This window comes from Schistocerca piceifrons, chromosome 1 (assembly GCF_021461385.2).
Source record: "Schistocerca piceifrons isolate TAMUIC-IGC-003096 chromosome 1, iqSchPice1.1, whole genome shotgun sequence".
NCBI classification, from domain to species: domain Eukaryota; kingdom Metazoa; phylum Arthropoda; class Insecta; order Orthoptera; family Acrididae; genus Schistocerca; species Schistocerca piceifrons.
The window spans coordinates 479,572,633-479,597,619 of record NC_060138.1 but is presented as its reverse complement, the minus strand read 5'-3'; the positions used below and the strand labels follow the sequence as shown (position 1 = coordinate 479,597,619).

Here is a 24,987-nt window from a genome sequence, read left to right as displayed (position 1 = left end):
CTCCAGACACGCCTCCGACGATTGTCTGTTTGAAGGCATATGCGACACTCATCCGTGAAGAGGACGTGATGCCAATCCTGAGCGGTCCATTCGGCTTGTTGTTGGGCCCATCTATAGCGTGCTTCATGGTGTAGTGGGTGCAAAGATGGACCTCCCCATGGACGTCGGGAGTGAAGTTGCAGCCTATTGCGCACAGTGTGAGTCGTAACACGACGTCCTGCGGCTGCACGAAAATCGTTATTCAACATGTTGGCGTTGATGTCAGGGTTCCCCCGAGCTATATCCGCAGGTAGCGGTCATCCACTAGAGTAGTAACCCTTGGGCGGCCAGGGCGAGGCATCTCATCGACAGTTCCTGTCTATATGTCCTCCATGTCCGAACAACATCGCTTTGGTTCACTCCGAGACGCCTGGACACTTCCCTTGTTGAGAGCCCTTCCTGGCACAAAGTAACAATGCGGACGCGATCGAACAGTGGTATTGACCGTCTAGGCATGGTTGAACAACAGACAACACGAGCCGTGTACCTCCTTCCTGGTGGAGTGACTGGAACTGATCGGCTGTCGGACCCGCTCCGCCTAACAGACACTACTCATGCATGATTGTTTGCATCTTTGGGCGGGTTTACTGACATCTCTGAACTGTCAAAGGGACTGTGTCCGTAATGTAATATCCACAGTCAACGTCTATCTTCAGGAGTTCTGGGAACCGGGGTGATGAAAAACTTTTTTGATGTGTGTACAACACTCACACAAATTATTAGTAATTTATTAGAACTTGGACGTGGTAAAAACTCTGGTAACAACTAGTGTCCACGCCGGCCACTGTGGCCGAGCGTTTCTAGGCGCTTCAGTCTGGAACCGCGCGACAGCTACGGCCGAAGGTTCGAATTCTGCCTCGGGCATGGATGTGTGTGATGTCCTTAGGTTAGTTAGGTTTAAGTAGTTCTAAGTTCTAGGGGACTAATGACCTCAGCAGTTGAGTCCCATGGTGGTCAGAGCCATTTGAACCTTTTTTTTTTTTTTTTTTTCAAACCGCGTTTCGTGTAAAATGCAAATTAGTTTTTCAACAAAAAAGCAGTTTAATTTTGAAATCTGTCTATAACCGTTAGAAATTCTTACAAATATGTATTAATTCCTGTGATGTATGAATGGATAATGTGTGTTTCTAGGTACCATAGTGTCACGCTCGAATTATCGCAAATGTCTATACGAGTGAATACAAAGATCACTAGGCACTGAAACTTCGTAGGAAAACCTAATTTGTTGTATTCTGATTTGCCTATAATTACAATGTTTGTAAAATTCACGCTTCTCCATAACAATCTGCCTCACACAAAGCTTGATAAACCTTCTTAATGACTGTTCTGCAAAATCAGATTACCCTGAATATAAGTGCAGTGTCGAAAATCTTCACATTCATTAAATATAATGGTTCAAATGGCTCTGAGCACTATGGGACTTAACATCTGAGGTCATCAGTCCCCTAGAACTTAGAACTACCTAAACCTAACTGACCTAAGGACGTCACACACAGCCATGCCCGAGGCAGGATTCGAACCAGGGACCGTAGCGGTCGTGCGGTTCCAGACTGAAGCGCCTAGAACCGCTCGGCCACACCGACCGGTCATTAAATATACATTCCTGAGAGAGTTTATTTTGCGATCGTAAATAAGAGCAATCAGTTTCACGCCTGTGGTTTGGGTTCCACGGATTAGCAGAGCTCATATGCTCTTTGAAAGCTTACCTTCTGACTGCTATCGTTGGTCCATGCTCTTCAAGCGCATCGCTTAAGCTATTCTTGAGATTTTGGTGACGGCAGACGGACATCATCATGTCAAAACTAATGCTAAGCAACGGACTACGTCGCTGCATAAATGGGCTATTGTTGATGACTGCGTCACGTCGTCCTATGTTGTTTGCTCTAAGAGGATATATGGAAAATAATCACTGCACAATTAAGGAAACCAGCCGGCCGGAGTGGCCGAGCGGTTCTAGGCGCTACAGTCTGGAATCGCGCGACCGCTACGGTCGCAGGTTCGAATCCTGCCTCGGGCATGGATGTGTGTGATGTCCTTAGGTTAGATAGGTTTAAGAAGTTCTAAGTTCTAGGGGACCGATGACCGCTGAAGTTAAGTCCCATAGTGCTCAGAGCCAATTAAGGAAACCAGCCAAGGATAATAGCAGCGGCAAACTACGCTGGGACGTCTGGGGCAGTTCCTCCGAGTATAATGTGCTACTGGAAAGAAGAAAAAATCAGGGGAAAATGAGAGAAGATTGAAATTGTAAGGAAAAGAGGAAATATTTAGACGGTCAATACCGCGGTTTGATCGCGTCAGCATTGTTACTTTGTGCCAGGAAGGGTTTCACCAAGGGAAGTGTCCGGATGTCTCGGAGTGAACCAAAGCGATGTTGTTCGGACATGGAGGAGATACAGAGAGACAGGAACTGTCGATGACATGACTCGCTCAGGTCGTCCAAGGGCTACTACTGCAGTGGATGACAGCTACCTGCGGATTTTGGCTCGGAGGAACCCTGACAGCAACGCCACCATGTTGAATAATGCGTTTCGTACAGGCACAGGACGTCGTGTTACTATTCAAACTGTGCGCAGTAGGCTGCATGACGCGCAGCTTCCCTCCCGAAGTCCACGGCGAGGTCCATCTTTGCAACCACGACACCATGCGACGTAGTACAGATGGGCCCAACAACATGCCGAATGGACCGCTCAGGATTGGCATCACATTCTCTTCACCGATGAGTGTCGCATATGCCTTCAACCAGACAATCGTCGGAGACGTGTTTGGAAGCAATCCGGTCAGGCTGAACGCCTTAGACACACTGTCCAGCAAGTGCAGCAAGGTGGAGGTTCCCTGCTGTTTTGGAATGGCATTACGTGGGGCCGACATACGCCGCTGGTGTTCATGGAAGGCGGCGTAATGGCTGTACGATACGTGAATGCCATATTCCGACCGGTAGTGCAACCATATCGGCAGCATACTGGGGAGGCACCCATCTTCATGAACGACAATTCGCGTCCCCATCGTGCACTTCTTGTGAACTACTTTCTTCAGGATATTGACATCGCTCGGCTAGAGTGGGCAGCATGTTCTCCAGACATGAATCCTATCGAACGTGCCGGGGATAGATTGAAAAGATGCTGTCCACAAATGCAGCTGAAGATACCTAGAAATACGTCTATCACTGTACAGCATGTAGTGCAGGAGATACGACGTCGCGCAGCAAGCTGTGAGCAGGCACGGAGCACGGCGAGCACGGTACCAGCACTACCGGCACAGGGCGGAGGGAGGCGAATCGAATGGACAGTCGAGTGGCAGGCGGAAACTTAGCGTGTTCACCACTCATTAAATTAAATCCGCAACCAGCTGCATGAAAACCATTATGTGAATCATTACTGCTACAAATGAAACAAATAAACGAAAACTACACCTACCACAAATGTTATTAACGCATAGTACTACATTTTTCTTAATTTACTCTGCGAGCTGTTATACAAAAAATGAAGTCATGAAGTCATTAAAGTGTGGGAGTCTCGGTTCTCTTTCTCTTTTCCTCCTTAACAATTGCTTCTATTTCGGAGTAACTGTTCTTGTGCATTGTAGATTCTGCTTATAGTTTTCTATTACTAACAAACAGCCATTTCCTGAGGCACTTACTTTGTTTACGAACGTACATGTAACCGAATATTGACATTATTGTAACAGCCTGTTTGTGGACTCGAGGAAATCGAGCGACTCACCGTTACTGCTATTAGACGGCACGGCTGTCACAGCTGACCCTCCCTTATTCGGTAGTATGCGCTTCACTCGAACTGTCGCCACTAAACGGTGCGCGCACATTTCCCTCGCGCCCCACCACGCGAGCAAGATAGTGAGCAGGCATGAGTGCACACGTGAACGAATTGTTACGCCTTGCTATAGGTCTTAAAAACATTATTTTACCTTTTTCAGGTTCCATACGAATAGTATAGCTACAGGGCTTTTGACCCAGGCCCACGAGAAAGTCAGGCTGCGGCGCGTTCGTCACGAAGGTAGGCCGAGCTCGCTCGCTCAACTCAGTAGAAAACTGCGTTTCTACTCCTTTTAACTCGTAACTGGGTTTGTAAGTACAAACAAGAATTGCATCTTCTACTGGATTCCACTATTATGGAATTTTACAGTTATTAGTCCTGCAATGATAGAACGTGCATGGGCCTAGTACTGATTTGTCACGGCTGTACTCCTGTACAATAAAATTAAAATCATGTCAAAATATTAATCAACTGCACGAGGCCCCACATCTTGTATGAAATGAGGACTGTTACGCAGAAGAGACTAAATGCTACAAACAAGCCGTTACACAATTTATGTCGACAATCGATTTTAAATTTTGTTGTGCAAGTAGTAATTAGTAAGACTTTATAATAGCAGATTCCAGTAGAAGACGCAATCCTCGTTGGTACGTACACACCCAGTTGCTAGTTAACAGGTTTAGAAACGCATTTTGTCCACTGAGTCAAGCCAGCGAGCGAGCTCTGGCCTACCTTCGTGACGTACGCGCCGCAGCCTGCCTTTCTCGTGGGCCTCGCATTTGACACTATTACATCACGTACGTTGGTTATGACATCATACACGCGAGTTGCCTACATGCATGGCAGTATAATGGCGTCACAATACAAGAAAAAAATTGGCTGGAATGTCAAAAATCCAAGATTGCGGAAATAGTCAATTTGTACTAGCAGGAAATTTATATAATTACAAGATGGTGGAACAAGCCCAGTTACGATTTGCAACCCTTCTGATGTCACAATAGAATACAGCAGAACCATCCCAGTTCAGAAATATCTGAACAACCTGAGTTGTGTAAAATGAAGCAGGCAATCAGTATGTAGCCCAGAGCCGCCATCTTGGCTATGCTCTCAAGATCAGAAAGATATAAATATTACGTATATTAGCATCACTATCAAAGTGTCTGAATAACCAAAATTATTTATCAGAAACGAGTAAGCCTCATCTGCAACACACAAACTCTCTTGATGCTGATGTCAAGTCTCACAATGTTATTTCCACGTCTAAAACATCCGTATCATTTATCAAAAATATACAACGATACTAACAATTATGGTGTAACTTAAAGTATTTCTACATCTAAAATGTCTGTTTTATTTCTACAAAGATAAATGAAACTACTGATCTAACATATAGGTCAAGGTGCACTCGGCAACAGACAAACTTCGATTTTTGTACCACACTTGTTGCAAGGCACAGTGAAGTTCAAAATTAGATATTTCCACATATAAATTGTTTGTATTATTGTTCTTTAACTGTACAAAGATCACGATAGCTAAAATAACATCCTAATCAGTCAATGCAGTAATAATTAAGTACCTCTTAGGCCTAAATGAAGCTATGTTACTGGTGGTACAAAACCGAACTTTTATTGCTTGATACAGCACCATTTTACAGGGGAGAAGATAATGCAGCATGTACCATATTAAAAATGGGACTTACCTGTAATTATTTTCCACATGTGTAAAAAAAACTGACTTTCAGTTAAGGATGCGGCATTTGCTGATGGCACCTATGGAAAGACTCTCTAAAAGAGTTTACAAACCACATCTACACAATCAGCTACCAGATAATACTAACATCCGTAGCATGTTATCCACCAGTCTCACATCGTTCAACGCTTTAGCACAGCAAAGCGTACTTTATCGTTCGTTCTGGCGAGATCTTTTTTGCTTTGTATCACCCAAACTGCATATTTTGATAATAAGCAAGTATAACTTGCATCAAATTCGATGTATTATCTTCATAAGCACTGCTTGGTTTGTGTATGTCAAAAAACAATGATGGACAAGGTTTCACACAGATCTCTGATCGCAAACGAAAATTCAATCTTTGGACCTAAACAAAATTGTCAGTATTATTCATCAAAATCCGTACACATTTGTTCTATAAGAGTACAAACACATGTTCCACTGCTGATCTAACTTAGGGGGTTAAACACAGTGTGAGGACTGACTTGTGCTGTCACACGGTGGAGACTACATGGCTCTTCTACAAAATAACATACTGAACAGTAGTTTTGATATCTAAATAGAAAACACATTCAGTGACATGGGGCCCCAACGAAATTGTAACAGATTGTCCCCATATATCGCCACGCATTTTATGACAGACAAAACTACAATCATCTGGCCATAACTGTGGTTACTTTGACTTCTTTGGGAGATGGCTCATCTGGACAACAACATATGAAATATTAGTTCACTTTATTACATGAATGATAAAAGAATTTACTTAAGTTGATACAATCCTTTGCCACAAAAAATATTTCAAATGGTTCTAAGCACTATGGGACTTAGGCTCTAACATCTGAGGTCGTCCAGTCCCCTAGACTTAGAACTACTTACACCTAACTAACCTAAGGACACCACACACATCCATGCCCAAGGGAGGATTCGAACCTGCGACCGTAGCAGCAGCGCGGTTTCAGACTGAAGCGCCTAGAACCGGTTGGCCACAGCGGCCGGCCCTTTGCCACGGAGTGCTTGGTAATTTACAACTGTCATTGACTGTTAAAGCATCGATGTACTTATTAACAAACACTTCTCTTGAAGTATTATGTTCAACGTTTACAAATGCACACTTCCGTGTGACACTTGAATAATTCTGTAATCTCACGTGATGATGACTGCTTCAACTGAGGTCATGAACTGGGGCTGAGTATTCCACGCTTGGCTCCATATTGACCTCCGCGTCAGGGCACTGCTGTGCTTCCTCAGCCTCTCCCATTCGTTGTTGCGGATTGCAGCAAGACATCGCGAATGTCTGTGGTATCTACGAGCACTGCCGACTTTCGTGTGGCACCATGATCTCCGGACGTACCACACACATGACATTGGGCAGGTTGTTACCCTATAAGAACTAACTCTAATGAAATTATAACAAACTGACCCGTATATCGCCAAGCATGTGACATGCTGCAGGTTGCTACTCCGTAACAACTAGCCCCTCCCCACCCCCAAGAACACAATTAGCACATTCCCCCATACACAATTATGATGACACCTCCAGTTATGTCTCCTAAAAAATTATCGATTCATCTTAGAGTTTGCTGACTAAGCATACGTTCGCACGTTTGCACTGCCTTCAGATGTCACACACTTGTGTCCCCCATCATACCCCTCTCAGCCTCCTTTCTCGCTGCATCCTCCTCGCCAGTTTGGTCGATTTTGGCAGAAATCATGAAGAACCTCAATTTGCATGGGTGGACAGGGACCTGACTTGCCGTCGTTCTGAACGCAAGTCCAGTGTCTTACTGACATGACATGTCGCTCGTTTCCTATCAGAAAGAATTTGCATCGAAGTATCATACAACCAACTACTTGACGAAACATTTAACATCTCTGAAAGATTAGCCATTGAGCGTAATATATCTAATAAGCGAATTAAAGATGTAGAGCAGCACATTAGTAAGCTTTGCAAGGACGCGAGGCTGACGGAGCCTGTAACTAGACTTAAAGTAACACTGTTATCTGATATACCGCAACATTAATCGCAACCAAATATCTGGTTTTAAGGACTGCCTGTGGCAAAGATCGTCAAAACGAAGCACATAAGTTTTTCACTGATATTTCGTCATGACATTTTTCTTCTGTTTCTCGAACAACTAATGTTGATAAGAACTTTTCTTTCTTTCTTCTTTGTCCTGCTTCAACGCGGGGTCGGCCGTGTTACTATTGATTTGGCAGTGTTAGTTGCAGAGAGTGGCCAGATGCCTGTCCTGCCGCCACCCCGAACCCCCCGGGACGGAATGAGTGTACCCTAGCTGACTGTGTCTAGTGTAAGCCATGGAACAGTGCGAACGTAAGAACTTCATTAAAACACAGATCTACAAAATTGGCGTGCAAGACTCAGCAGAAAAAAACTGAATGCTCCTTTTCCAAGCTAAGAATATTTTTAACAATGCTTACACTCTATGAGTTAGCCGGTTTGGCAGTGCTATGAACAGTGACAGGTTCATTTGACTGGTGAGACCGTGTAACACATACCACGAAAGGCTTTATACAGCATGACTCGAACACGATGTATGTCTTCCAAGAACTTGCTTGAAAAACTTCGACATCCATTTTTCAGGGCAGATATCACGACTCTTCAGTCCACTACATAACTGCCCGTAGAGATCGTGAGGATCAAATTCAGCTCATACAGCAGCTCCTCTTCGCATGTTCCATTCGAAAATGGAGCAGGGAACAGATTTTAATGTATGATTCAATAATAAGTACCCTCTGTCAAGCAATATGCCACGAAAATATTCCCCAGACCATAACGTTCCGTCCTTGTTTGCTTTAACATGTTTCACGCCCTACACGCCAATGGCCATCTGTCCCAGGGAGCATAAAAAGTGATTCATCTGAAGAGGTCACCTGTTGCCACACAGTGGATGTACAGTTACTGTACTGGCGTGCAAATTTCACCCTTCCTCGGTCGGTTATGAGTAGCAGTCATCAAGAGTGCATGAACCAAGCACATTATGTAGAGGCCCAACAGTTGCTGAACAGTCATTGAGGAAACACTGTCACTATAGCTCCTTGGTTCATCTGGGCAGTCAATTGGTCAACTATTGTACGTCTATTCCCCTGCGCATATATCCACAACCATTATTCATCCCTGTCATCTGTGTCCCACAGTACACCACAGTTGCCTCGGCACCGGGTGTGGATAGCGCCGTTTCGTCATGCACAGTATACTTTAACTGTGGCGCCATGTGATCAGTTTGTATGTTTAGCCATCTCAGAAATGCTTCCACCCTTGGCCCGAAAGCCAATGATCATGCTCTTTTGGATGTCAGATGAATTGCTCTGCTTCCACACTATGACTACGACCGCACTGTTTTTCAAATCCCCCTCAATTCTCTGTATATACCCTCCACTGATAGGGCTGCCACTTGCCATCTGTGAGTGGTTCATGCATGTTGATGTCCAACATAGGCGGTGGTCACATTAATGTGACTGAACCATGTATAAACAGTTTGGCCTGCTGGGCTTGTTTGAGGTTGAAACTGCTGCCAAGAGTCAGTTTCCAGCCAGGTTGCGGATTTTATCCGCTCAGGGACTGGGTGTTGTGTTGTCCTCATCATTTTATCATCATTGACATGCAAGGCGCTCAGTGTGGCAGCAACTGAGAGGCTTGCAACTCAGTGGCTGACCATCACCAGGTGGGGGCCCCCAGCAATCAATGCCATACGATCATTTCATTTTCACTGCTACCTGAGTCTTTGTAGCCTTTGATGATGCCTGCAGCATTAGGAAACAAATTGTTAGGCATGAAACCCTGCCTTGGACCGTGGCCTAATGTTGATAAAACGAATTTCACTGAGGTCACAAATACAGTCCAGGAAATGCTGCATTGTTTTTTATAAAAATGTACCTTTCTTAGTGCATAGTATTCACCGTGTGTGTGTGTGTGTGTGTGTGTGTGTGTGTGTGTGTGTGTGTGTGTGTGTGTGTAAGGGGGGGGGGGGGGGCTGGGGTGCATATGCGCATGTTGGAGGGGAGGACAGGAAAGAGCCTCTGAAAGATGACGTGTGGATGAAGAGTTTTGGGCTGACATGGGGGCCGTCATGCAGGAAAGGAAAGGGAGCCCACTTTGTGTACTTGCCCAGGTGCCCCACATGGACATAGTTATGGTCCTGGCTTTGGGGCAGTGACGTCTGTATCCCATGACAAGGAGGTGGTTGTGGCTGGTATAGCTGAGGCTTTGTGATCTACTTTAGAGAGAAGGATGGTGAGATCATTACCTGTCTCCATTATCATCATTGAACTTGCCACTATTTTGCAGGAATAATGGTATAAGATTCCCTTGAAAACCACACAGGACTCATATTTGTTCATTCCAAAACAAGCTGTTTTCAATGCCAACGGAGTTCCTATACTGCATTAAGCATGGAAGTGTGTTGTGTTTTTGGCATTTCCATATCTTTTTCAGCCCCTGTATCTTATAGGAATCTTTAGAAGCAATCACCTTGTATAATGTTATTAATTTTAAGTGTACTTATAACATATCAGAATTTGATTGTAGTAACTACTAAGTGTATCATGGTCATCTTCAAAGGAGGGAGCACTCTTCTCTTATCCAATGCAAAGTACAGAATTTTACTCATTGCAAAATTCTCATATTCTTCTAGAAATGATTGTCTGATTCCATTAAAACACAGGATTAGGCAGTTTTAGCATAAGGTGAACAACCACAATGATAAGTCCTATGGATTTGGTAGCCACATAGCTTAAATTTGTTTGTTTGTCACACTGTTCATGGGGAATTATGTTGTATCTTTGAACACAGCTGCATTTTTGAACTGATCTTCTCTTAAGTCAATATGAACCTTTGCAGAACATTGCTGAAACAGAGGTTCCATTCATTTTTCTGTCAATTCTCTTTACCCATTGTTCTTGGATACAGACAACGCACATGCAGATTGTTCAGTTATAGGTGACAGATCACTGGGTTGGCCCCCAAAGACGCCATCTTGTTATACATTAAGTACATTTGCTTCAGTCATCAAAAGGCCTTTATGCAAAATCGTCAGAAAAGTAAGACGTATTTTCTGAAAGATTAATACACACTTTTTTTATCAATGTCATAGCCCATAGCATGTGTGACATTACTTTAATTTTCATACATTTTCAGAAAGAAGTCATCACTTAAAACTTGCTGTATATTTTTTATTCCAATTTTCTAGATATTTTTATGCTTTCTCAAAACTATACTCTACTGCCTTTTTATGCATTGTGTGGCCCTGGGTTAGGTATCACTGTGCCCTCTAACTCAACTCCAGGTTCAGAACTAGCTTGAACTGTTTTGAAGGTCCATAAGTGTGGTTGAAACAAAAGAAGCTCTGTTTTATTTCATACTATGTCATTTGAGTACAATCAGAGCATACTTGTATTCTACGAAGACTCTCAGTGAGGTGACTGATGGGAGTAGCTGCATTGGCCGAGACTGAATTTTGACACTCAGTATTGACTCCTTTCCAGTCAGTATCAACTTAAGGTAGCAGCCAACACTGTTTAATGGCTCAAACATGTCAGTGAGTAAGATGATTCCAAAATGAATTGCAAATACACTCCTGGAAATGGCAAAAAGAACACATTGACACCGGTGTGTCAGACCCACCATACTTGCTCCGGACACTGCGAGAGGGCTGTACAAGCAATGATCACACGCACGGCACAGCGGACACACCAGGAACCGCGGTGTTGGCCGTCGAATGGTGCTAGCTGCGCAGCATTTGTGCACCGCCGCCGTCAGTGTCAGCCAGTTTGCCGTGGCATACGGAGCTCCATCGCAGTCTTTAACACTAGTAGCATGCCGCGACAGCGTGGACGTGAACCGTATGTGCAGTTGACGGACTTTGAGCGAGGGCGTATAGTGGGCATGCGGGAGGCCGGGTGGATGTACCGCCGAATTGCTCAACACGTGGGGCGTGAGGTCTCCACAGTACATCGATGTTGTCGCCAGTGGTCGGTGGAAGGTGCACGTGCCCATCGACCTGGGATCGGACCGCAGCGACGCACGGATGCACGCCAAGACCGTGGGATCCTACGCAGTGCCGTAGGGGACCGCACCGCCACTTCCCAGCAAATTAGGGACACTGTTGCTCCTGGGGTATCGGCGAGGACCATTCACAACCGTCTCCATGAAGCTGGGCTACGGTCCCGCACACCGTTAGGCCGTCTTCCGCTCACGCCCCAACACCGTGCAGCCCGCCTCCAGTGGTGTCGCGACAGGCGTGAATGGAGGGACGAATGGAGACGTGTCGTCTTCAGCGATGAGAGTCGCTTCTGCCTTGGTGCCAATGATGGTCGTATGCGTGTTTGGCGCCGTGCAGGTGAGCGCCACAATCAGGACTGCATATGACCGAGGCACACAGGGCCGACACCCGGCATCATGGTGTGGGAAGCGATCTCCTACACTGGCCGTACACCACTGGTGATCGTCGAGGGGACACTGAATAGTGCACGGTACATCCAAACCGTCATCGAACCCATCGTTCTACCATTCCTAGACCGGCAAGGGAACTTGCTGTTCCAACAGGACAATGCACGTCCGCATGTATCCCGTGCCACCCAACGTGCTCTAGAAGGTGTAAGTCAACTACCCTGGCCAGCAAGATCTCTGGATCTGTCCCCCACTGAGCATGTTTGGGACTGGATGAAGCGTCGTCTCACGCGGTCTGCACGTCCAGCACGAACGCTGGTCCAACTGAGGCGCCAGGTGGAAATGGCATGGCAAGCCGTTCCACAGGACTACATCCAGCATCTCTACGATCGTCTCATGGGAGAATAGCAGCCTGCATTGCTGCGAAAGGTGGATATACACTGTACTAGTGCCGACATTGTGCATGCTCTGTTGCTTGTGTCTATGTGCCTGTGGTTCTGTCAGTGTGATCATGTGATGTATCTGACCCCAGGAATGTGTCAATAAAGTTTCCCCTTCCTGGGACAATGAATTCACGGTGTTCTTATTTCAATTTCCAGGAGTGTATATTTCAGTGAATGTTGACTCAGCATATTATTTTTGATCTCATTCAACCTAGATCAAAGTTTGTTTCACTGACAGCTCCACTGAAGGATTCAGATACCTGGCTGGCTACACTGCGTATCACACGTGAAACCATGATGATACACTCAGAAAGCTGTTCAGCAATGTTTCTAATCCTCCTCATACAGATTTTGAACATTTTCTTTTTATTGAAGTACTATTTTGCATTGTGTGTACAGTTCTGACATATCACTGATTGCCTAAAGAATTTCTGTTTCAACTTATTTTCAATAAATGTAAATGTTCATAGAGTGTTTAGAAAGGAAGACAGACTGGCTCCACATGTTGGAGTAACAAATGGTTCAAATGGCTCTAAGCACTATGGGACTTAACATCTGAAGTCATCATTCCCCTATACTTAGAACTACTTAAACCTAACACACATCCCTGCCCAAGGCAGGATTTGAACCTGCGACTGTAGCTGCAGTGCGGTTCAAGACTGAAGCGCCTAGAACCGCTCGGCGACAGTGGCTGGCTCAGAGTAACAATGAGCAGTCTTTTGTAATTGTAGCCTATCAGTTTTATCCAATTTCTCATACTCATACAACCAATTTCAAGATTCCTCTCCATCACCATCTCAGAAAGACAACACAGAAAGAGCTAAAATGTACAGAACGAACAAGGGATACAAAAATCACAGAAAGTGAGTATGTACAACTTTCCTTCATAATGGTAACATTTTTTCAGTGAAGGAGATGATATCTAACAACAGAATCAAAAATAAAAAAGGTTCCAAATTTTGGAAGGGTGGTAGCCCATTATTAGCAGATCTTGCCACAGTTAGCTGGACTGCAGGCTACAGATGGCACACAAACTGAACTCTGTTAAGTCACTGAAGAAAAAGTAGATGGATCTTTGTGATAAAAAATACTGTCACTATTATGTGTTGGGTCTTCATTTTATTTTACTGTAGAATACTTCTCATGTGGCAAGAGTGAATTAACTGCGATGTGGTGTTATTGTTAACTGCAAAATCTAACAGACATACATTATGTTCCAAAATTATCTTTAAAATTTTAATCACATAGATTTCAGAAACTGGGACAGGTAGAATTGTGACGTTTATGGCATAATGTTTACACACATATAAAGATTTAGTGCCCATTTAACAGAGTTCATTTTGTGTGCCATCTGTCACCTGCAGTACAGCTAAGTTATATTCCAGGTTCTCCCATGTCAGGCCTAGCATGTCCTCATTAATGTATGCAATTGCTGCTCGAAAGTGACCTGTCAGCGGAGGTTCTCAGAGTCTCAAGTCCTTACCTTGACTCAGTTTTCCTTCCCCTCTCTAACTGTTGTAGCTCGCTGACATATTTTCCATGGAAATGTCATGATTGAAGATTTACACCACCATATCTTTTGTCACTATCTCTGACATTTTGTTTTTGTTTCTTTTTTCAATATATTCATGTATAACAGTTCTTTTAGGATAACCTTTTGCAACAATACAATCAACTTCTTTGGTATCTATTATATGTTCCGTTTATATTCAAACGAACTCTGAACTAACAGGTTATCTTGTAGGGCAGTCACAAGTTGAGTTCATGAAGACCATTTTGGAGGAAGGGGTGGAGGGGGGGGGGGGGGGGGGGGAGGGCAGCTTTGTTCTTTACAAAATGAGAATTTTCTCCTCCTAACTTCATCCTCATTTCCTTTGGGCCTTTGTCCCACCGCAGTGCAGGTTCAGCCTTGTTATTACGGATTTGGCAATGTTAGTGGCAGAGGGTGGTCAGATGCCCTTCCTGCCACTACCCTGTACCCCCTGGATGAAATCAGTGTACCCCAGCTGTCTGCACATAGTGTACACCATGAAATAGTGCGAACGTTTTTTAAATGTCTGCTAGTCATGTAACTGATGCAGAATATGGGGAACAGCCCAGTATTCACCTAGAGGGATGTGGAAAACCGCCTAAAAATCACATCCAGGCTGGATGACACATCGACCCTCATCGTTAATCCACTGGGCAGATTCAATCTGGGGCTGGTGCACCTACCTGAGTCCGGGAAGCAGTGCATTAGTGCCCTCAGCTAACCTCGTGAGGTTACTCATCCTAACTTAAAGAATAATAATTAACTGTAAACAATACCATTGATAACATTTTAAAAGAACTTAGCTGAGCCTCATAAATGACATAAAATTAACTTTTGAACAGAAAAAGGATTCATCTCCAATGTTCAGTTTTAAATCCACTCAAAATTATGTGATATTTGTATACAAGCAATCAAAACAGGATTCCAAATGTTGTAAATTGTATGGCATTTAATGTGAGCTGTGCATGATTAGTCAATTCTGTATTCAGCAATAAGCTTATATACACATGGTGACACATCCACTAAATAATTTTCTGTGTTGTTTAAAAAATAAGAACTTTATACTGTTATTCTCATCAGGTGACTTACTGATCAAGAAATCTTACTCTTTTAGCAGTAGATTTTTCCTAAAAATAATTATTAACAAATAGGTTACAATGAAGTGAGAAACATTCATGAATATTTGCTGCAATTCTTAACAGGGATGTACCAAACCAAGTATAGCTTCTTCAACGTTGAAAAACATATTTTATCATTCTTTTCAGAACTGGTCAAATTAAAACAATGTTTATTTCAAGAAATACATAAAACTTTTACAAATAAAAGTTTGTCCTAAAGTAGTGCTTTTCACTGACAAAAAACTTTGATGCAATGGCTGATACTAGGGAACTGATTACTGAGTGTTTTATAATCTGTATTTGTTATGCCCTCCTGAAACAGACAAGTTCTCAAAACAACAAAGCAACTTCAAGGAATTTGTTCTATATTATCATTTCCTTTGCAGGAAAGTCTTGTGGAAACGATAATGAAGACCATACGTGATGAAGCTGTCCCAGTTGCTTTCGATCGTCATGTGTATTTTATAAATTTCACACTGTTTGATAAGCAGTCTCCAACATACATAAACCTTGTTAGAGATCCTGTGGACAAAGCAGCATCAAGGTATGAAGAATTCTTTCATATATTTTGTCTTCTCAGTCGTATATGAACCGACACGAAATTACACCAGCAACAGAGGGCACTCACAGAATTTCAGTTGGTACATAAGAATGGTAGATGCTCCTATGATTGTATAGGGTGAGTCAAAAACGACTTTACAAGTTTGGAGTGATGTAGAAATTTATTGGGATAACTTACAGAATATGTAGGTGTGCCATTTTGTAACAAACAACTTCAAGTTTCACATAGAAGTGTCAAGTGTCATTTTGATTTAATGTGACTACCATTTGTGATGCAGCGAACACCCCATCAGTAATAAGTTTCTTCCCACACTCCTAATGCAGCAAATTGTGAAATGGCAGTGTAGATTTGATTTTTCAGGTTGGTTAAATTGTCTGCTGGGAGAGGAACTTACACACAGTTTTTAATGAAATCCCAGAAAAAGAAATCCAGTGGTGTCAAGTCTAGGGACTGAGGTGGCCATGTGATTGGCTCTTCAAGGCCAATCCACTGGCATGGGAAGCAATTATTGAGCATACCTCAAACTTCTGTGAGGAAATGAGGTGGTGCACAATCTTACTGGTAGTAAACTAATGCATCTCTGTCATCTTCATTGATTTGAGGAGTTAAAAAGTTTTCAAGAATATCCACATGCAAAATACCAGTGAATTTTCTCCATGCAGAAGAAAGGGCCTTCTATTTTCAGTTTGTTAAGTGTACATAACATATCAACTTTGGAGCAGTCATGAATGCATTCCATGGCTGTGTGTGGATTTTTGCTGTCTCATTTTCTGCATTTGTGGGTGTTCACCATGCCACTGATATGAAATGATGACTCACTGCTGAAGATTATTGTGTTTAGGGATGTCTCATCATCCTGTACTTAATGCAACATTTCCAAACAGAATTCTTCAACCAGCAACCTTATCTGCATCACTAATGTGCTGTGCCATTGTGAATCTTTATCGTTTCAAGTGTAAATGTCTACACAGTACTCACAAGACAGTCTATTGAGGAATGCCAGTCTTGCGAGATGCATGTCACATTGGTTTTTGTGTACTGCAGGCAAAGCTCTTCCTAACTTGTTTGACATAATCATCAAAATGTGGGCAACCTGGTGATTTATCATGTCACAGTGAACAATCTGTCTCAAAAAATTCTTGTGCAAAGAGCAAATTGTAGGCCTGCTTGGAAGTCTTTTACCTCATTTGGTGCAAAATTTTCACCAAACAGTTGTTGCAGAGTTCATTTCATGAATCCAAAACATATGGCAAGCCCACTGTGCACCAGTCAAAGTAGCCATTTTAACTGTGCACTATGCTGGTGCTCCTGGTGGTGGACCGCAGACTGAGGCACTTTATGAATCAAACTTGAGGTTATTGGTGACTGTCAAGAGAACATTACCTGCCATTATGAGTATTGCTAACAGTGAAGTATAGAGAAGGTGATGTTACAGTATAGGTGGTGTTACAGTATAGGTGGTGTGTGTGTGTTTTTTTCTTTTTTCTTAGTTAGGATGTGGTCCTCTTATTAGCTTAATAAAACACTAAATTTGGAAGGATATGAAAATATTTTACAGCACTGTGCAGTGCATGCAGGAGAGGAACAGTTTGGCAACCATAACTGTTTGTATCACCATGACAATGCACCCTTTCATAAAGCAGCATATGTGAGGCAATTGTTTGTCAACAGTAACATTCCTGAAATGGACTGGCTGGTCAAGAGTTGAGACCTCAACCCAGTGGAACATCTTTGGGATGATTTAAAAAGTCAACTTCACTCCAAATCCCAGTGTCCAACATCATCACCTTGTCTGGTTTCAGCTCCTGAGGAAGAATGGCCTGCCATTCCTCCAGGCATTCAGAAAACCCATTGAAAGAGTCCCCAGCAGAGTCCAAGCCATCACAAAGTGATAGGGCAGGCACTCCCAATATTAATGTCCACTGACAGGTGTATGGATACCTTTAGTTAAAGTGTGTAGGATTTAAATAGCTGCAATACCAGACAGGAACACAATTTATAATTTCCAAGCAGATTTTCCCTCTATATCTAGTTTTCAGAGTGGGTTCCTCTCCTCCATTGTGTAGATCTTCATCCATTTGATAAAACAAGAAATTGATAAACTCTACAAATACAGAAAAGCATTTAAAAAATTAATGGCTATACTTCTTCCACAAATCATCTAATTATGTAGACTCCAGGACTGAAGATTTCTGTAAGTGGAATGACAAGAAGCAATGTTCATTATGGGACACGGATAACTGCTATTGTGTTACAAATAACTAAACCCATTTCTAATAAAGCATTGTTTCTGTTCTGTACAAATTTCTGAATCTGTAACAAAAACTTATTTTAAAATGATATTGTAAGAATATGTCCCTAATTTTAATTTGCTTACTATGTATTACCGCAACTCTTTTTTGACCTCTCCAATATCAGTTGTACAGTTTGTGCAGTATGATAAAACTGGATCTACGAAAAAAAAATCAAATCAAATATCAGTGCAGTCATATACACACTAAGCAGATAGAACTGAGGAAGCAGCAGATAGTATCCTTCATATCAATTTTCCAATGCCAAATTTGGTTTGAGTGAGCACAAATAATTTATAGCAGTTCAGTGATAGTCAGTACAGTGTCTGTCAGGTGATCCACTTTATTAATATTTACTTTGACTTGTTACATATCTCCAAAGCTTATCCTTCATGACAGAATCGACAGGATATGGTGAATGAATGAATATACACTTAAGAGCCAAAGAAACTGGTACACATTCGCAACATTGTGTAGGGCCTACACAAGCATGCAGAAGCGCCACAATATGACATAGCATGGACTCGACAGATGTCTGAAGTAGTGCTGGAGGGAATTGATGACATGAATCCTGCAGGGCTGTCCATAAATTCTAAGAGTACGAGGTGGTGGTGATCTCTTCTGAACAGCACACTGCAAGGCATTACAGATATGCTAAATAGTGTTTATGTCTGGCGAGTTTGGTGGAAAACAGAAGTGTTTAAGCTCAGAAGAGTGTTCCTGGAGCCACTCTGTAGCAATTCTGGATGTGTGGGGTGTCACATTGTCCTGCTGGAATTTCCCTAGTCTATCAGAATGCACCATGTACATGAACGGATGCAGGTGATCAGACAGAATGATTTCATGCATGTCACCTGTCAGTCTTTTCTAGGCATATCAGGAACCCCATATCACTCCAACTGCATGTGCCCCACACCATTACAGAGCCTCCATGAGCTTGAACAGTCCCATGCTGACATGCAGGGTCCATGTATACGAGGCTGTCTCCATGTCTGTACATGTATATCTGCTCAATACAATTTGAAACCAGACTTGTCTGACCACACAACATGTTTCCAGTCATCAACAGTCCAATTTCTGTGTTGACGGGCCCAGGCAAGGCATAAAACTTTCTGTCATGGAGTCATAAAGGGTAGAAGAGTGTGTCTTTGGCCCTGAAAGCCCATATTGATGATCTTTCATTGAATGGTTCACATGCTGACACTAGTTGATGGCCCAGCATTGAAATCTGCAGCAATTTGCAGAAGGGTTGCACTTCTGTCATGTTGAATGATTCTTTTCTGTCATTGTTGGTCCCGTTCTTGCAGGATCTTTCTCTGGCCACAGTGATGTCAGGGATTTGATGTTTTACTGGACTCCTGATATTCAAGTCATGCTCATGAAATGATCATACAGGAAAATCCACACTTTGTCGCTACCTTAGTGATGCTGTGATCCATCACTCATGCGCCAACTATAACACAATGTTCACACTCACTTAAACCTCGATAACTTGCCATTGTAACAGCAGTAACTGAACTAACAACTGTGCCAGACACTCGTTGTCTTATACAGGTGTTGCTGACTGCAGTGCCATATTCTGCCTGTTTACATATTTCTGTATTTGAATACTCATGCCAACACCAGTTTTTAGGCACTTCAGTGTATATTACACAATTGCAACTTAGGATTTCCATTGTTTCTTTAGATTTAGTCTGAGGAATGCCCATGTTACTCCTTCACCAATGTCACAGCTCATCTCAACCGATGTAACTAGTACTAAGTTTGCAATTCAAGAATTATCCATTTTTAACATCCCTCACATATACATAACTGCTTTTCTAAAGTAATAAAAACACCAAAAACAAAGATCTGATCATATGAAACAGCTGCTGTATATGTGGATAATTTCATGAATTATACCATATTTGTTGGTAGTACATATTATTATGGGAAATAGTAAAGTATGAGAGTGTGAATTATGAGTCACAATGAATTGATTTCAGTCTCATTTGTTTACTTTTATTCAGATTGGGTCTTTACAAATGTTTAACATATATTTTCAGGTTTTATTATGCTAGAGTAACACCAGATCCAAGAAATCCTGATTTGCCTTATGCTCCTCCAAGGCTCAACAAGAATTTCATCAGCTCTAATTTTGATGAATGTGTTGCACTTCAAGATCCTGAATGTACATTTGAAACAGGGCAGCCATATGATCTAACAATACCTTACTTCTGTGGACATGAGGAATGGTGTATGTAAGTGTTCATACCTTTGTTATGCTTGTAATGCTACTAATTCACTATCAATATAATAGTATTTCATGAAACATAGCTAATTTTAGAGCAGTAATAATTTTGTTTTTCTTTAGTAATGAATATGATTTCATGGGTATTGAAATCCTACACCTGCATTAAGTAGGAATGTAAACAATAATATTTGTTTGGTAAATGTTGTACAGCTTTTGTATGACATTCACTCTGTTGACACACACACACACACACACACACACACACACACACACACACACACACACACACACACACACATGTATATCACACGATATTCATAGGACATCACTTATGGATGCACATTACACAGTTCTCTTTAATATTTTAAATAGATAATTTTTATTTACTTTCATATGATGAATGAAACATAGATAATGAATTAATTTATGAACTCTCCATACAGATTATAAACTTTCTGACACAGAATAGAGTAAATCCTCATACTGGAACTGGAAATTCTGCACCACTGTATATAACTACTTTAGTACTATATAAATAAGATTATTTCTCAATCAAAGCAACATGTCATAATGACCATTTTGTTGCAGCACACTTTGTAATATCACTTTCTACATCTACATTCGGACTCTACAAACCTCTGTGAAGTGATAAAGAGTATTTGTCATTGTACCACATGTTGGGGTGTCTTCCTGTTCAAATTGTGTATGGAACATGGAAACAATGACTATCTAAGTGCCTCTGTGCATGCTGTAATCAGTCTACTCTTATCTTCACAGTTCCTACAGGAGTGATAAGTGGCTTGAGGTATATTTCTAGATTCTTCATTTAATGCTCGATCATCAAATTTTGTTAGCAGACTTCAGTGGGACGATTTGCATCTATCTCCAAGCATCTTGCTCACCCAAGCTTTTCAGCATTTCTGTGATTCTCATTCAAGACACAAACAAACACGTCACCATTCATGCTGTCCTTCAAATACATTCAACAGCTCTTGTTTGTCCTACTTGTAATGAGTCCCACATACTTGAGCAATATTTTAAGAGAGGACATATAAGTGTTTTGTAAACAGCCTCCTTTGTAGGCTGACAGCATTTTCCCAGTATCCTGCCCATGAGCAAAAGTCTGTCAACTGCTTTACCTATCACTGAAACCATGTGATAATTCTATTTCATATTCACATAAATTTTTACACCCAAGTGTTTGTATGAATTTGGTTGATTCATTTTGGGAATCTTTGATAGTGAATTCAAAGGATTCTGCTTTTCTGTGTCTTGTGAGATGCATAATTTTACATCTACATCTACATGTAGAGGGCTACTCTGCAATTCACACTTAAGTGCCTGGCAGAGAGTTCATCAAACCATTTTCATACTACTTCTCTATCATTCCACTCTCGAATGGTGTGTGGGAAAAAGCAACACCTAAATCTATCTGTTCGAGCTCTGATTTCTCTTATTTTATTATGATTATCATTTCTCCCTATGTAGATGGGTGTCAACAAAATATTTTTGCATTCAGAAGAGGAAGTTGGTGATTGAAATTTCGTAAATATATCTCGCCAAAGAAAACCGCCTTCATTTCAGTGACTGCCGCCCCAGCTCACATATCGTATCAGTGACACTCTCACCCCTTTGCACTTTTTCGATGTCCTCTTCCATCAATCCTACCTGGTAAGGATCCCACACCACACAGCAATATTCCAGCAGAGGACGGACAAGTGTAGTGTAGGCCGTCTCTTTAGTGGGTCTGTCACATCTTCTAAGTGTTCATCCAGCAAAGTGCAGTCTTTGTTTCACCTTCCCCACAATATTATCTATGTGGTCTTTCCAATTTAAGTTGCTCGTAACTGTAATTCCTAGGTATTCAGTCGAATTGACAGCCCTTAGATTTGTGCGATTTATTGTATACCCAAAATTTATGGGATTTCTTTTAGTACCCATGTGTATGACCTCAAGTTTTTTCTTTGTTTAGTGTCAATTGCCACTTTTTGCACCATACAGAAATTCTCTCTAGATCATTTTGTAATTGGAATTTATTGTCTGATGATTTTACTAGGCAGTAAATTACAGCGTTATCTGCAAAACAATCTAAGAGGGCTGCTCAGATTATCACCTATATCACTTATGTAAATCAGGAACAGCAAAGGGCCTATGACACTACCTTGCAGAAGGCCAGATATTACTTCTGTTCTACTCGATGATTTACCGTCCATCACTATGAACTGTGACCTCTTTGAGAGGAAATCACTAATCCAGTCACACAACTGAGACAATACTGCATATGCAGACAATTTGATTAATAGTTGCTTGTGAGGAATTGTATCAAAAGTCTTCTGGAAAGCTAGGAATATAGAATCGATCTGAGATCCCTTGTCAACAGCACTCATTACTTCATGGGAATAAAAAGCTAGCTGTGTTGCACAAGAATGATATTTTCTGAATCCGTGTTCGTTATGTATCAATAAGTCATTTTCTTCAAGTTGATTCATAATGTTCGAGTACAGTATATGCTCCAAAATCCTACTGCAAATTGAGCTCAGTGATATGGATCTGTAATTCAGTGGGTTACTCCTATTTCCTTTCTTGAATATTGGCGTGACCTGTGCTACTTTCCAGTCCTTAGAAACACACCTTTTGTCAACTGAGCGATTGTATATGATTGCTAAGAAAGGCGCTATTGTGTCTGCATACTCTGAAAGGAACCTGATTGGTGTACCATCTGGACCGGAAGACTTGCCTTTCTTAAGTGGTATGAGTTGTTTCGCAACACCTAAGATATCTACTTTTATGACACTCATGCTAACAGCTGTTCTGGTTTCGAATTTTGGAATATTTACTTCATCTTCTTTTGTGAAGGAATTACGGAAAACTGTATTTAGTAACTCCGCTTTAGTGGCACCATCATCGGTAGCTTTTCCATTGCTATCACACAGTGACAGTACTGACTGTTTTTTGCCACTGGTGTACTTTACATATGACCAGAATCTCTTCAGGTTTTCTACCATATTTTGAGACAATTTTTCATTGTGGAAACCATTAAAAGCATCTCGCATTGACATCCGCACTAAATTTCAAGCTTCCGTGAAACTTAGCCAGTCTTGGGGATTTTGCATTATTCTGAATTTAGCATGCTTTTTTCATTGCTTCTGCAATAGTGTTCTGACGTGTTTTGTGTACCATGGTGAATCAGTCCCATCTCTTATTAACTTATGCGATATGAGTCTATCTATTGCTGTCAATACTGTGTCTTTGTATTTGAGCGATATCTGGTCTACACTTACATAATTAGCTTGGAAGGAACGGAGAATTTCTGTTAGGAAGGCATCAAGCAAATTTTTATCTGCTGTTTTAAATGGATATATTTTGCATTTATTTTTAGTGGTTTTGGTTGATATTGTTTTGAGACTCGCTACAATGACCTTGTGTTCACTAATCCCTGTATCCATAATGACGGTCTCTAGTAGATCAGGATTATTTGTGACTAAGAGGTCAAGTGTGTTTTCACAACCATTTACAATTCATGTGGGCTCATGAACTAATTGTTCAAAGTAATTCTCAGAGAAAGCATTTAGTACAATTCTGAAAAATGTTTTCTGTCTACCACCAACTTTGAACACGTAATTTCAACAACAAATTGAGGGTAGATTGAAGTCTCCTCCAATTTTAACTGTATGAGTGGGGTACTTGTTTGTTATGAGATTCAAGTTTTCTTTGAACTGTTCAGCTATTATATCATCTGAGTCAGGGGTTTGGTAGAAGGAGCTAATTATTATTTTGGTATGGCTGTTGAGTATAACCTCTACCCATAGTAATTTGCAGGAACTATCTATTTCGACTTCCCTACAAGATAAACTACTACCAATAGACACAAACACACCACCACCTACTTTATTTAATCAATTCTTTCTGAACACAGTTTGCGCCTCTGTAAAAATTCTGGCAGAATTTATCTCCGGCTTTAGCCATCTTTCTGTTTCTGTGTACATTTAAAGTAAGTTGCCAATCTTGGGATCACTTTGAAATCTGACTGGTTATTTAAGCAGCTTTTTTAAGATGGTACTTCAGTAAACACTGGTGGAAGAGAATTGCAACACCAAAACGGAGTCATGCAACATAAAAGTTGGCGGGCGTGTTTCTACATCTGTAAAATGTTGTCTATTCAAATTTCACACCAGTCACATAAGAGTGGCACTAGCAGCCTCACTATAAGGATGCAAATAAGGTTTGCTTTAAATATGTGTTGTGACAGTTGTGAGACTATGTGTGATCACGAATGCCTTTAAGACAAGAAAGATGCCATTATCAACACCTCACTGAATTTGAAAGAGGTCTTGTAAATCTGTATGTCAGTCTGGTGATTCAACCTGTTGTACTGCCATTCATGAACAGTATTCCAGGGGGTGGTTTCCAAGAGGATAGCTACTGCCCACATACCACTATTGTAACACAACTTGCTCTACAGGGAGCTGAATGTTGCCTTGGCCTACTTGATCACCTGATCTGTCTCCAATCAAGCACATATTAGACATCATCAGACAGATCCAGTGTCATCCATAAACAGCATGAACTGTCCTTGTAATAACCAGCCAAGTGCAACGGGGCATGTAAGTCCATCCCACAAAGTAACATCCAACACTTGTACAACACAATGCATGCTTGCACACATCATCTTGGCAGTTACACCAGTTACTGATGTATGGGCATTTCACATTTGCAATGGCTTAGATCTCACTTACATTAACCTATGATCTTGAAATTACAGTCTTGAAATGGCTACTCTGTTTGTAGATGTCAGGAAACATGGTTACATTGAGGAAAGGTGCTGGATCAATTTTTTCAAAAGGAAAATTTATTACAAAAGCCCTT

At 41.6% G+C, this 24,987-nt stretch overlaps 1 protein-coding gene across 1 annotated transcript in view; it reads left to right on the top strand.

Annotated features, from left to right (window-relative positions):
* Positions 1–24,987, top strand: part of LOC124739843 (uronyl 2-sulfotransferase-like) — a 170,155-nt gene that overhangs the window by 133,809 nt on the left and 11,359 nt on the right. Inside the window, exons 2-3 of the mRNA XM_047248618.1 lie at positions 15,422–15,579; positions 19,934–20,128. Coding sequence (XP_047104574.1) covers positions 15,422–15,579; positions 19,934–20,128 — 353 coding nt within the window. The remainder of the gene's footprint in view (positions 1–15,421; positions 15,580–19,933; positions 20,129–24,987) is intronic.